Source organism: Filicampus tigris, chromosome 4 (assembly GCF_054856515.1).
Source record: "Filicampus tigris isolate MCC_2025a chromosome 4, RoL_Ftig_1.0, whole genome shotgun sequence".
NCBI classification, from domain to species: domain Eukaryota; kingdom Metazoa; phylum Chordata; class Actinopteri; order Syngnathiformes; family Syngnathidae; genus Filicampus; species Filicampus tigris.
The window spans coordinates 17,374,336-17,389,236 of record NC_141220.1 but is presented as its reverse complement, the minus strand read 5'-3'; the positions used below and the strand labels follow the sequence as shown (position 1 = coordinate 17,389,236).

At 41.3% G+C, this 14,901-nt stretch overlaps 1 protein-coding gene across 2 annotated transcripts in view; it reads right to left on the bottom strand.

The window, feature by feature from the left end:
- Positions 1–14,901, bottom strand: part of roraa (RAR-related orphan receptor A, paralog a) — a 237,735-nt gene that overhangs the window by 81,695 nt on the left and 141,139 nt on the right. For both annotated transcript variants that reach the window (XM_086028198.1, XM_086028197.1), the window contains one exon: positions 1,542–1,571. In XM_086028198.1, the coding sequence (XP_085884324.1) occupies positions 1,542–1,571 (30 nt within the window). The remainder of the gene's footprint in view (positions 1–1,541; positions 1,572–14,901) is intronic.

Sequence of the window (14,901 nt, the reverse complement as noted above, 5' to 3'; positions counted from 1 at the left end):
GCCCTTCATCTCCGTCTTGTGGACACACTTCTGACGAGCTGCTTCCTATCTACGAGGCACACCAATCAACTACTTGTTAAGAGCCTTTACTTTGATTTCCTCCCATGGACAAGATTTGAATATTTCCTCATGAAATGAGACAGAATAGTCCAGTTTCTGCCCAGGGCTTTGAACCCAAGACTCCTAAATCATGCTCTTTGATTTGAGACTCCTTCCGGTGTGGAGGTGCCTAGCGCTACACTAATTAAGAGTGGTGGTGGAAGGTGGGTCAAGGCATTTCTGTTTCACCTTCAAACATAACACATTTTTCTTAGAACACTACATTGCCTCAAGACAAGCAAATAGCTTAACAGATACTGTTTTTTTTTTTTTACCACGGAGCTGTTTGAGTAGGCTCGAAGTGTAGAAGATCAAATTATTTGCCCTTCTGTCTGATGTAAGAAGGAGCCGTGGAGTTTTACAGGGCGAGAAGCAGTCGCTCACAATCTCTCACAATCTGAAACACTCGGATCGCTCTCATGGAAAGCCCTCTGGCTTCCCCTCGCCACCAGTTTCATCAGAGCGATCAGAGCAAATGGATAGCCGTCACGTGCACTTTCTGCCATTCCCAATTCGGGGTGTGAGCACACACAAGCACATGCACTGCGCTATACACAAAAGCATTTACAAATGCCTCTTCCAACTACACTTCACCCGTGTCAAAACAGCTGGCAATTCTCTTGGAGAACATTGATTTCTACAGGTGTGACTGTTCATCAATTCTTCATGAGCAGTCTGAAATTGAAAAGGCAGCTGTGGTTTGGAAAGTCTCGAGTATAATTGGCGCCATGTAAGAAAAGAAAAAAAAAAAGATCAGAAATGTTCAGCTTTGATTGACAGCGTCAGAGGTATTAATTCCACTATATGATTGTTATTGTGGTTGCAGTTTGTAGTGGTGGACTGTGTGAGTTGTTTGTCATAGTTTAGGTTACTCTCACATGAGAGTCAAAGTGTGATGCCGCAAACTTGCAAACTGCAATAATAAATCGCTCAATTCATAGCGCTATCAGAGTCTTTTCTTAGTAAAGGCTGGATTTTTGATACAGCTCTTGTATTGTATTAAGTCATTTGTTTTCATACATTTGCATCTTTCATTTTTACTAATATGATCGACTTGGCCAGTCCCAGCTCTCACGAGTGATTGCAAGTCAAAGGTTAGCAACCACAACAAGACACCACATCCGCTTGCTCGGCTGCAAGGCCTCTTGCAAGAGAACAAAAGAGGCGCCTCGGCACGAAGGCTGCTGCGACTGTGCATGATTAGCAAGCAGTCATAAGACGACATTTTTCATTTCCTCTTTGTTGTGTTGTGCGCGGGAACAAGAAAGTCAACACGATATTCATTTGGTGAAATCACATTCACCGAAGACGCAGAATATAAAATGAAAATGAGGTCAACTTTTGTCACGATTTGTAACTTCTGCTCAATATAAATTCGGTGAAAAACAGAGTAACAATCTTTGAAACAATGGGAACAACTCACAAAACGTCAGCGTACTTACATGTGTGTGTCTTCTTCGTTACGGAGATACCTGCAAAGACAAAGCAAATAAGAGTATAATATCACAAGGGGAAAAGAGCACGATATAGCGAAAAACTATGTCATTTTGTTGAAATAAAACACCTCTTACAGTGTCAATCAAAAGGGAGAATTATTATCGTTTGGATATACGGTACTGTATGTAATGTGGAACCCCATACTGTGTAAATGTGACAAATTGTGACCAGCGATTTTAAAACAAGCCCAAATAAATACAGCATTAGCATTTTAGTAGCAACGCTGGTGGTGCAGTAAATACCCTGCAGTCTAAGTCAAGGTCAGCAAGGTGACTGACCCAAGGTATTTACCGCTTCAGTATTCACAAGTTAAATCACTGTCCACTACGGACTATGGGGGGAAAAAAAAAACATATTAAAGGAATAACAATAATAATGTGCTCAGTCAGCACCCCTACTGAAAAAAACATGAGCAAATGAATGCTGACAAGATGACTTTTAAAAAACACTTTTAGTCTTTGGATTTACACTCAGCATGCGACTGCATTGTTTTAGTGTTTTATTGTGTCAATTGTTTTTAACTGTCTTTGTTTTAAGTATATGTCTGATTTTTACTTTATGTACGGCACTTTACATGCAGCTGTGGTTGTTTTAAAAAGCTCTACAAATAAAGTTCAGTTGGGTTGACTTGCATTCAAATGTATATTCATCTCTGATAGACACAGACATAAAAAATATCTAAACTATGTCAAATAAACTTCACAAATCTGAAGTGGTATCATGTTGTCATTCTTATAATAATAAAATCAAAATGTGGAGGGATTTAACATTTTGGAACGTTCCCATGTGAATTAATGGGAACCAACAGGAGTACAGTGTAAGGGAGTTTATAGACACTCACAAGCATGAAAAAGAAACTTGTTAAAACAGTGAATTGAAAAAAGAAAGATATACATTTGTACAGAGAGTTTCTGGATGTTGAAAAGTGCCAAACTTTGAATATCTACAACTACTTTGTAGGCTAAACTTCACATGGAAAGTTCATGTACAATGTTTACAAATGGACTAAAAATGGTCCATACATTTGCAAATTATGTAACCAGCGAGCTTCAAAATGTAGTTTCCTGTTCCACTATCTGTGTGAATTCTCCCCATGCTTTCCTCCCACAGCCTTTAAAGTGGAAGTCAACCAAAACATTTTTTTTTGAAGAAGAAGAATAATGTTCAATGCTGGCCCACTAATATTAGAAACACAACATTCTGAGTAATATTGCATTTGTGTAATATTGCATGAGTTAAAGCGGAAGTCAACCCAAACATATTTTTTTCAAGAGTATGTTGTATGCAGGCCCACGAGTTGAAATGCGGCATTCTGATTAATATTACGTTTGTGGAATATGAGTTTAGCAGCAAAATGCACGCCATTTTACCCATCTCAGGGGACGGCCATTTTGTCACTTCTGTCGACTGAAAATGACATCACAGATGCTCAGGACTAAGATAACGACCAATCACGGCTCAGCTTCAGAAAACAGGTGAGCTGTGATTGGTCATTACCTGAGCAACAGTGATGTCATTATCAGTCGACAGATGTGACAAAATGGCCGCCACCAGTGATGGCTAAAAACGGATGCATTAACTCATATTGCACAAACTCAATACATATCAGAATGCCTTTTTTCAACTATTGGGCCTGCATCGAACATATTCTTGAAAAAAAAATATGGCTGGGTTGACTTTCCCTTTTAATAAGTATGTTCGTTTTACTGACAAAAAAAATTACCCATAGGTGTGAATACCAGTCTGAATGGTTGTCTGCCTGTGATTGATAGGTAACCAATCCAGTGTGCACCCCGCCTCCTCAAATTCAGATAGTCTCAAGGTTCCTTGTGACCCTGAACAGGTTTTGGTCCAGAAATTGGAAGGTTATAGCGTGTGGAAGTGTAATGCATCAGTGTATACTATACAGTACTATCTTAAAGCATGCAATCGCGCATCAGTAATTCAAGGACCAGCTGCAAACACAAACGGTTAGGCTACATTATGGGATTTGTTGTTTGTGTGTCGTTAGTTTTCTGCCCAGAAAACACGCGCCTGGTTGGACCAATGCGAGTCAGGCCTGGATGACACCTTAGTGAACAAGGCCAAAGTATTGCTCTTTGTTGCCTCTTCCATTGTCAAGCTTTCCAATGAGCCACTTCGGTTCTTCATGCTGGTTTGTTCGATCCGCAACATCGCTCCACTGCCTCAGGAGCCGGATGTAGACGAGCGCACAGTGGTCCCCCGGCGGCCCGCTTGATGCTCATGCTTTGCAGGGCGAGAGCACACTAATAGATCCCACTTGTCATGTGGAAGCGATGGCTAATTTTTCTACAGCTTGCGTCGCAAACTCGGGGGACAGCAAGTTGACATGATTCAATAACTCGCTGAAAAAGGCGTCTGGCCGCAGATAACAATGTTTCAGACACATTTGAGGGGAAATAAGTTGAAGTGCAACGAGGGGGAAAACAAATAAGGCCCTGAGCCTCCTATAGACAGACGTGGAGTAACAGATAACAGATAGCAACTCCACTGAGCAGAATGAGAGTCACCTAAGGGCACAACAGTCAGTGATGAACCTTTAGCGTTGCCCCACTGCTCAAGGCCGAAACATTCTGTTCTTACCAACTGTTCACATTACATATGGTGAACATAGTCACAAATACACATGACAATGTGCCACAATGCCAATTCATACTGCTGCAAAAATAGTGCAAATGCAGGATATGATAAACCTCTTTTCATCGTTTTGTCAGCTTTACACATGACATGTATCTAATTGGAAAGATGATCAACTGAAGTGGAAATTGAAGTTAAATTTGAAGCAACCATGTCAGACTTAGTGCCTCACGGGTTGTTTTAATCGTTTTTTTTTTCATTTGATTTTGGACTGAAATGTTTGGATATAAATTGTCAGATATAGCCCAGTATGGAAGTACTTCCAGTCTGTGGGGACCATTTGATAAATAGCATGACAGTGGTCAGCACAGCAAGCATAAAGGACTTCGAAAAGAAGGCGACTGCGCTATTGTCAGAGACGATTACTTTGTAATTCACGCAAGCACATACTAATGCTTTAAGAGACCAAGAGTGTCTTTAATTGCATTTTAACTCAAGGTGCCTGATTCATCACCACTAAGGTAGCAAGTATTTAACTGCACATGGCTAGACATCATTAACTATATTACAACATGCCCATACAAAGTAACACATTAAGAGGCCCGATAACACAAATGTGATCATTGTAATTAGAGCAAAGCATGCAGGGAAAGCCCTTCTCTTCTGATTTGCTAAGATGCCACAGTATCTTATTTTAACTATGCGATGTGAAGTGCTAATGACACACAAACAACAAATCCCATAATGTAGCCTAACAGCTGCCTTACCGAACAATCTGTGAACCGCAATCATTCAGTAGCTCCAGTTACTTGCAGCCAAACGCGGAGTATCTTTGGTAGCATATATCTGTATATTTTGTATTCTACTCTAATGAATATCGAAGTATTGGAGGGAGTTGATGCTGCATTTCCCAGCATGCCTGGTGGCATTTTGTAAATTTTTGTTAAGGATTACACGCTTATTGTTAAGGATAGTTTCTTATTCCCCTATTTTAGTAGTAGTTGTGGTTATGTGTGTTTTTTGTATACCTTTTACATGTGAATTAGGTGAGTACTCTGTTTAGTGACCACCTTTTCCACTGAGAGTCAAGCTCATTTCAAGTTACTTGATTTCTCAAGTGACTCTGATCATTATCTGAGTGACTCAAAATTTCACTCACTGATGGAAATTGCAGTCTTTTGAGAGTCTCTACATTACTATAAAGTAAGACTTAAGTATTGTGTAATCTGACAATATATTGAAGACAGATTAAAAATATACAGTATCTTATTTTAATAACTATTACTGTAAACATAAGGCACAGATTTTGGTGTTTTCGTCCTACATTGAAATGCTTCAAAGGCGAAATCGATTAATTTGTCTTACTGCATTTATAGTTACTGTCAACATAAATGTATCCTTTTTTCAATCGAACAGTAGTCTATGGATGATAATAGTGTATAATCATATCCTCAAATGCCGAATACTGTCTACTGAAATCTGCTTTCATGACACACCCACAGCAGCCATCATCTATTACATCACATCACTGCGCTGGGTACAGGTAAAGGGAACATTTTGGACTTTTTAACCTAAGAAAACGATGCTCAAAAGAAAAAGGAGAATAACAACATCTATTGTAAAAAAAAATGTAACAGCAACAAAAACCATAGAAGCACCTGTTTAACTTGCTAATAAATATAGTGTGTTCTGAAAGACAGATCTTGCTTTCCCAAAATGCTGTTGCTATGCAGGCCATGGGAAGCAGACCAGGTGGTTGGGGGGGGCGCGTCTCATCCTCCTCTAAGTGTCATTCACAGCCATGTGATTGGAGGTGGCAAGGAGAAAGGGCCACAAAGCCAAATAATGAGTCAGGCGGCGAGAAAGAAGGAGCTAGCTGTGGGCGCTGACATTGGCAAAGGCTGCCAGCTCATGTCTTCTCTACTGGATGGCAGGTTCAGAGGTCAGTCTGGAGGTGAAACTCTCCTTGGCTGATAAACCAGGTTGGTATAAAAAATGCCTGCAGCCATAGGAATGTTTTTCTCTGAAGCTATTATTCATTTTAGCCAGAAGAATGAAAGAGGGTCTAAGGCACAGGTGTCAAACTCAAGGCCCAGGGGCCGGATCCGGCCCGCGACATCATTTTATGTGGCCCGTGAAGACAAATCATGTGTCGGCTTGACATGTTTTGTTTTAAATTGTCTTCACTGTTAACACAACATAATCGATATTTCAAGCATTTGTTACCAATCCTTCCTTTAAAATATATTGAAAAATAGTTGAACAAACTGTTTACTGGCTTCTGATTTCAAAACTAGTGACCCATCAATTAGTTGTGTATAAGGCGATCATACATTCACATGGGTTAACTGTCGTAACGGCCCTCCGAGTGAAATCAAAACTATGACGTGACACCCCTGGTGTAAGGCATGTGTTCGGTTTCACAATTACATTTAAATTCTGTGGTGTTTTTAAGAGGAAAAAAAATGGTAGATCACCAACTTGTTCTGGAAGGCTGTAGAGTAAAGCAGCTTGATCAACTTTTAATAATTCATTTATTTGCATATAATTTTGAAATTAATTCAAATGCCATTCATCCGCTATTTGCAGAACGTCTCATGACCAAACCCGGGAAAACAGGTTTGCGGACTTTCTTTGTATGCTGTGATAACTAGCATAACAATGGGTTGATGATGTGATGGTTTGAACCAAAACCCGCTACAACTTTTTTTCTTCATGCCAATAGAATTATCAAACATAATTAAATAGAATACTAATGAACAAGTTGTTTTGTTTGTGTAATTACCAGGGCTGTGCATTTTACAAAAAATTTCCGGTCCGTTTATCACCTTCCTTCTGCAGCGTGGGTACCCTTCCGCCGTCTCTCTATCCGCCTTTTGGTCAAGTCGGACTGAATAGTAATCGATTATAAGTCGGTCCGACTATCATTTTAAACGGGCTTCCATTAGCGTTTCCATCAACTAACTTCACTGTCATCCCCCACCTGCTGAGCGAAATTTGAAACGAAAGGCTTACCGTGGCATGGAAGTCTCACCGTGGCCGGATTAAATACAATTCATGTCCTTTTAGGACCCAGAAGCTGTCAAAAATCCTCACCGCAGCCAAAGGGAAACCGAAGCCTCACCGCGGCCATGGAAGCAAAAGACGATTACATAGACGGAAAAAATGCGCTTCCGCCTATGCTTAGTCCGTCGATTTTTTTTAGGTTTTGCGTCTACCACCTACGAAATGGGTGTCCGTCATAGGTGGATAGACAGAGCGATCCGTCGGATAGGCGGAATGCCCAGCTCTGGTAATCACTATACACTGGGACAAGCAGAGTCATAACAAAAACAACAAGGTGTGTGTGTGCCTTGAACAGGCGTGGCCTATGCATATGCGGTGACTTGCGTGACCTGTTAGTCTGCATTTGAACATCTGGATGTGAGTTTTAGCCTGCTGTAGCTTCTTGCGAAAAAGTCCATTGCTGAGTGTGGCTCTCCTCTCCATTTGTTTTTCCCCACTTCACTCACACACCTAGAGCTCATTCTGAACTCAATTTTTGGCTGGCAACACAAAGCAAAAAAACTGACAAAGCGTCAAGTCAAGGTACCATTGCATAAACTGAGATTATTTTTACATAACAGTTTCACGAAATCAGTCTCTTGGCATCAAATATGTATTGGAAAGCAACAACAACAGTGCCCCCCGCCCTTGGATGCAATGTTGCCACTGCTGAATTCCTATCTTTATATTAGCATGTGTCACACTGGAAGGAGGGGCAGTTGTCAGGCTGTGGCCTTTGATCAGTCACATTTCCCCTGCATCACTCTCATGAGACTTTGCTCAAGCTATGGAGGAAGCGAGGTACTGTGCAGGTGACTGGAGGTTAACCTCCACCACATCTATCTGCAAGAGGGCTTGGGGGGGCACATCCTGTAAACATGCCACTTAGACAAGAGAAGAGTGAGCGCGGGCTGTGGCAGGCACGATGCTGCAGACGGCTGCGGCGCGGCGTGCCACGGCTGGCGACTCAAAGTGACAGCCCTGTAATGAACTCTGAGGCGCACGGTGGGCTGTACGTCATAATTTCAGGTTCCTTAAAGCTTGACAGGGAATGATTATCATGGATGGTTATTGTCACCCTGCCTCCCTGGGAGACGAGGCGTGCTCTGGGCTTGTTGCACCGTGACATTCAAAGTTACAGTCTCCTTCATATAATGGAGCTGTCCTCTCAGCGCGCTAATGGGAGCGATCCATTTAACCTGTGCCAGAAACACACAGACGAGGAAGTTCCTAATGCGAGGCCGTCCCGTGGGGACGTCACACTCGTCGTCCCCTCCCCCGCCACCCCCACCCCCCCCCCACCCCTCCTGGCTGCTGCCTTCCTGCTGCTTGATTCATTGACTGGCGCTCCTCACTTATCCTCATTCACTGTTCAGTCTGGGGAGACAGGGAGGTTCACTTTCTGCTGCTTGCTCCCCATGCCGCCACTGCACGGCCGACGCACACAAGGACACAACAGCCGAAACGGACCCAGTGTGCACGAGAAGCCGGTGAAGGAGCGCAGTCCTACAACAACTGCAGACCAAGATCGGGGTCCTCACAAGTGCCCTCTTTAAAGTAAAAAAAAAAAGTAATAACATGGGCAAAATTGAAGCTTTTTCTCACTAAATTTAAGGAGATTCTAGGGATGTCACGATATCCAAATGTCACGATACGATAATATCACGATATGAACCTCACTATACGATAATCATCACAATATTGTGGGGAGGTTGGCGATATATGAAAAGCTCCCGATACTGTATAAACGCTCAAAATATTGTAAAAAAAAAAAATAAATAAATAAAGAAGCTCATAAAAAAACAAAAACAAAACAACAACAACACAATATTCTGTTTTTGTACATAATAACAGCATTCACAAAGAAATAGGCTTGGCCAGTTATGCTATCCTATTGGCGATTAGCGTGGGTCTTAAACATAGGTGGCATCAAATTAAACTGCACAAATAAACTAAACACCAGTGGGTGCTAGAACTGCACGAATGGAAAACAACTTGGGCTTTGAAACAGATTTGCTGCTATCAATATCGTGATATGACGATGACATGACGATATATCGTGGCAAATTTAATATCGCGATATCACGATATTGTGACTTCCCTAGTAGATTCACATAAAAAGTAATGCACATTAATTAGTAACTATTTCATATGTACTTCAGCTTCCTCCAACATTCTGAAAACATGCACGTTAGGTTCATTAGACTAGACTCACAATATTCCTTATGTGTGAATATCAGTGTGATCCATTGTTGTTGTTGTCAATATATGTTCAGCGCTTGGCTGGCGACCAGTTCAGGGTGTACCCTGTACAGGTAACATTTTGTGTAACACTTCATTATAGTTTCATGTCATGCAAGTACAAAAAGACCTGTTTTTTTTTTTTTTTTTTACTGAATATCCTGTTGCAATATACTGACTGGAATATGGATGAGGTGATATAAGAAGAAAGGTAAAATACATTCAGTATGCAAATGACTACCGGTACTCTATCAATGGACTCTGTGTGTTGTGACAGGAAGTCAAAGGCTTTTTTTCATGAGTGGTGTTGCTATCACGGCATGCACAGTAACAGAAATACTGTATTTGTGTTGCTGAAAAATAACATAGGAAAGTAAAAATATTGCTTCACCTTTTGTAAACTAAAATGTGATCAAGTTTCCCGGTTTATAAGCAGATGGCAGTCGTACGTGGCTCTTAATTTTAGTCGACTCCTCAGGTTGTTGGTGAATGATGATCGCTTCACAAGCGCATATTTTGACTGCAGCAGGCTGTCTTGCCAACAGATTGATGCAACATTCCTGAGAGAAAATCATTACAAACAATGAATGTGTTGCTGTTTTTGTCTGATTTATGGACGGGCGCAGGTTAGGCTAGAAGAAAACTTCACCCAATGGATACGAGTGGGTTCAAGAAACCTCTATGCCACTCTAATTTTCTCAGTTTTAGAGAAAGCCACTTTCCATAGTTGCACACATAGTCATTTAAGACATCCTCCCTTTTGCACTGACACACTAATTAGCTATTATATTACTATAAACTATACGTGCAAAAATATAGTGATTAAAAAAGCACAATGATTCTAATCAGCTGCCCCCTAATATACTAAACACTGAATCCGTGGAGAGGCCAACTCTCTGGGGGGGCTCAAAGGAAAAATGACTTCTTTGTCTCCAGGCGCTGTTATTTCTGGTCATTTCTAATTGGTTTTAACTACAAGCAACCACTCAGAGACTCCACAGGTTACTTCAACGCATCGCTATGGAATTGTCTGCAAATAGAAGATATACATCCAAATTAGTTTTAGAGGGCACCACGATTGTCTTTCACGAACTGAAAGGAGACAGTAATGGGAAATGTAAGCACACAAGACTTCCACAGAGAAGTTGAGGCATCCCGAGGGGACGGCGACGTTATCAGGGTGACCCTGGCACCGTCCAAGTCCTTGCTGAGTTAACATTTCATGTCATATGCCCCTCACCCTCTACATACTGCATGTCTCTCAAGCTCACATGCAGTTCTGCATTGCTGGGCCCGCAAGTCTCCAGGTGAGACTAGGGTGTTGTTTGGTGGCTCGTGAATTATACATTGCAGCAGAGGAATTGACGTGGCCCAGAAGGGCCGACAAACAGCAGGCATGGCTGCGAGGCAGATTGAAGACTCCGACGGAATTTTAATTGCACCTCGGGGAGCACATGTGATAAGTGCTATTGTTATTGGTAAGACACCGCTGCACACGTTTACCTTTGCGAGAGCCTAAATAAATGGCACCGAGCAACAAAAGGTACAAGGTCCAATGCTTCAACGGTCCTTTGCTCAAGGTTATGCTACAGAGTGATATCTAGCCTCTGCTGTTTAACAAATATTAGCCAAATGATTCATATTTACTTGATGAAGTTACACAATGAGACATAAAAATAACAGGTGTACGCAGGTGTGAAGCGCTTGTCCATTGAATTGAACTATTGTTATTTTTTACCATTATTTTTTTAATGCACAATGAAAAGGAAAAAGAACACATCAAACAAAAGTAGTTGCATTTTGTTGAATATAAAGCCATTATGAGTCATAATTATGAACTCAACATTAATTTTAAGAAGTGAATGTTGAGATTGATGAAGATAATAATAAAGTATGGTTATAAATGCGAAAATGTTTTCTAAAAATGAAACTAAGTGGTGGTTTAGGCAACAAACCCACCAGTCCATGTGGTTCTTTCACAGGAACAGACGTGTTTGCACAATCACTTTAAACCCCTGATAATAACGATAAGCTGGCAATGACACGCAAACATAGTTTTTAATTTTTTTTAAAATTATTCATTCCACTGAGAAATGATTGTCAAGATGCTCTGCAATTCTTATGTAAACAAATAAACAAAAAAGTGGGGGGCATACTCTTGATATTACTTTTTTTTTTTTTTTTACTTCAGAAGATTAGGAATTTATTGTTGAAAAAAAACTTTAGTATTGTAAAAATATGACTCAATTCTCACTATTTCATTTGAGTTTTTCCCATTCAGTGTGACTCATACTCCCTTGTATGCTCTAGTGTAGCGGTAATAACAAGGTAGTACTGATGCATGCAGCAGCAGATGTATGCTAGTGTTAAATTGTTGAATAGGGGTCATCTACAACAGCATTGTGTAATACCCACATCAATAATTAGGAAAGATATGCATTCTAAGATGTAGTGGCCACCAAGGCCAGTGCTTTGTTTGCATGTAAAACTATTAAATGGATTGGACTTGTAGCAATTGTGCTGGTCATTTAAAAGACGGCTAAAGAGGCGCCTCCTAACAAGCTGGAGTGCAAAATGAGAAACCACTAAGTTGTTTTGTTGTGTGCTACAATACAGCGCTAAAGGTGACAAGCCACAACATGAGGGTTTATGCTTCTCTGATGTTGCTCACTCTGATCCTGGCTACACAAAAGAGTAATTCCCCCATGTGTGCATGCTGGTTCCTAGAGGGCCTGACGGATGCAGGAAGGCCCTGGGCGCTGGTCAAAGCCAGGCCAGGGGCACAGGTAGACCTCTGAGTACTCTCCTCATGGGTGGGTCTCAGCCCAGTGGTAATCTCTCTGGAATCCGGTCTCAACCAAGCATGAAACCCAATAGCCTTACAGCCTGTGCTGTAAATAAAGACAAACCTCATTTAGTAGACCACCCTGACTATTTTAATTTACTCCACGACAGTCTGTACTTTACTTGTCCACCTAAACACAACAGGAAAGGGCATGTCACTGCATTTTTTTTTTACCTAACAATCGAGAAAAAAAACAACAATCAATTGATTAATTATCTTTGCTTTTTTTTTTTTTATTAATATTACTTTTAATGTGAAAGGAGAATCCCTTCGTGAATGTTATACATTCGTCTTTCGATGGCAGCAGTGAATAACGCACAAATGTAACGCTGCCAAGAGGAGATGTGTGTGCACATTTTCCCATTAGCCAACATCATTCTGTCCTTCTTTATGCTTCAAAGTCAAACTAATTGAAATTTAATCAACAGCTCCTCTGCTGGTTGGAGTCACATAGTGCACTCCATATTGACTTTGTTGCTTCAGAATACAGATATTAAAGCAGGAGTTTGCAATTCCCTACCCGCTCCCCAAATCACTTTGTCATATTTGTGAAAACTGTCAGTACGACCCGACAATAGTGCATTAGTAAAATAGTTTGCGGGAAAGAAAGGAAAAAAAAAAATCTGCCCTGTCTGGCCTGATCTCCAATTTTTAAGAAATCACCGCACCAGAGGAAAAACAACCAATCAGAGACAGAAGACATGACCGGCGAGGTGTCAATCATTTGCCATGCACTTATAGGCACTTGCTTAGCGGGCAGACCTGAGCAGCCTCAGCTGACCTGTTAACTTGGGCCTCGGGAGCTTCGCTGGAACAATGGTGGAATATCCACCTCTGGAAAAAAAAACGACCTTCCCTTGTTCTCCAACAACTGGGCCTAAACAGATGCTAACAAACAGAAGCAGAGTGAAGAGACAATAGGTGGCTATGAGGATTTAGAAGTGACGCGGAATAAGCAATATTTCTGCTTGTCAGGTACACACATCACCACTTTTTGATTTTTAATTGATTCTACATTGAATTAAATAAAACATCAAACCAATAACATTTATTGGTTAACACTTGATTACAAATAACCCGTGCTAACAACATAGCATCTGGGGCTGACTTTGGCTTGCTCACACTGCTAATGCTAGCTTAGTTTTACTAGAGCTGCTACATAATTGCGTGGACATAATTGAAATGGGCGCAACTTTGGTCAGAGACTCGACGATAGGTTTGGGATGGTCTTAGTGGGAGTTAAACTACAATCAGATCTTGCTAACAAGTTTAACAATGGAAACTCCCCCTTCAATTGAAAATGTATTTCAAACAATACAATTGACCCAAAAAGTATTTTGAGGAGGGAATTATTACACATGCCAATGGCACAAAATTGGCATCACGCCTATATGTAAATATACGGTGTTGTGTTTTTTGTATCACAAATCCCATTTTTACAATTCTGTACAAGCTAGCAGTTGCTCTGCTTCTGCGGTTGCTCTCTACTTTCCCCCAGAGACAACACTTTAGAATTTCTATTCACATTACAATACATCATTTTACCTCTGCACAGGTCGAAAGCTAAACAGGGAATGCGTTTATGCAGCTTTTGAGGCTTTAACTCCAGTTATACCCGTTTTATAATAATGGGCTGTAATATCGGCCAATATAGATGCTCCCCCTCAGGCTAACCTATTAAAAGGAATTTAAATATTCAGAAAGTGCTGCGGTTAAATAAAGAGAAAATCTCACTTGTTGTCTTCTGCGTGCTTGCTCGCAAAGGATGATTCATAGGCAATGTACCCCAGGAACCCACAGCGGTAGCTCCAAGTCATTATAGCAGGTGAAGTATGCATATTTGTATTTATCCAATGCCATGTGCATTTGATATCATCTCTAGAATAGCAGAAGGTGGGATTAGAAGAGGTGAGTTGATGTGTGCTCTGACAGTTAGTGACAATCTGTTAGCAGAGGCGTGCTGCTATGTCAACAGAATGTGTACACACTCTTGTTGTATAACCCGCTCAAGGGGGGAAAGAGACCAGCACTTTCATGACAAACTCATGTCAGCTAATATCACCTGTGTATAAAAGCTGACTCGGAACTATATTGAAAGCCTTTCATTACCATCACTCATTCATCCTCAGCTCTCATCCAATAGAGTGCAGAGCGAGCAGGCACTTGTCTAATGAACACGGGTCTGTGGGGAAGGATCACGGCGAGTGAGTCCAACTCCCACAACAGTGGACTCATGGCTCTGCTGATGAGGACTTGGCTCTAATTGCTGGAATGGGAGGGAACTGCAGCCCCATTAGGTCCGGTCTTAGCACTTGCCAATAAGCCAAACTACCCCGATGAAGCCTCCCATGTAATGAAAACTTCCGCCGAGATGAATTACACGTCTGTCAATTCACTAATTAATATCACAGACGTGTCTTTTGCTGCCTCTACGCACCGAGTCGGAGAGGCAGGGATTAAGGTATTTTCGGAGCACAGGAAGACATAAAGGAAGGAAAAGGCGAGGCGCATTTGCAAGCACACTGCGACTGGTTACAGTTATGCTCGGCACTTAGCGCCCCATCTATTTTTCATGC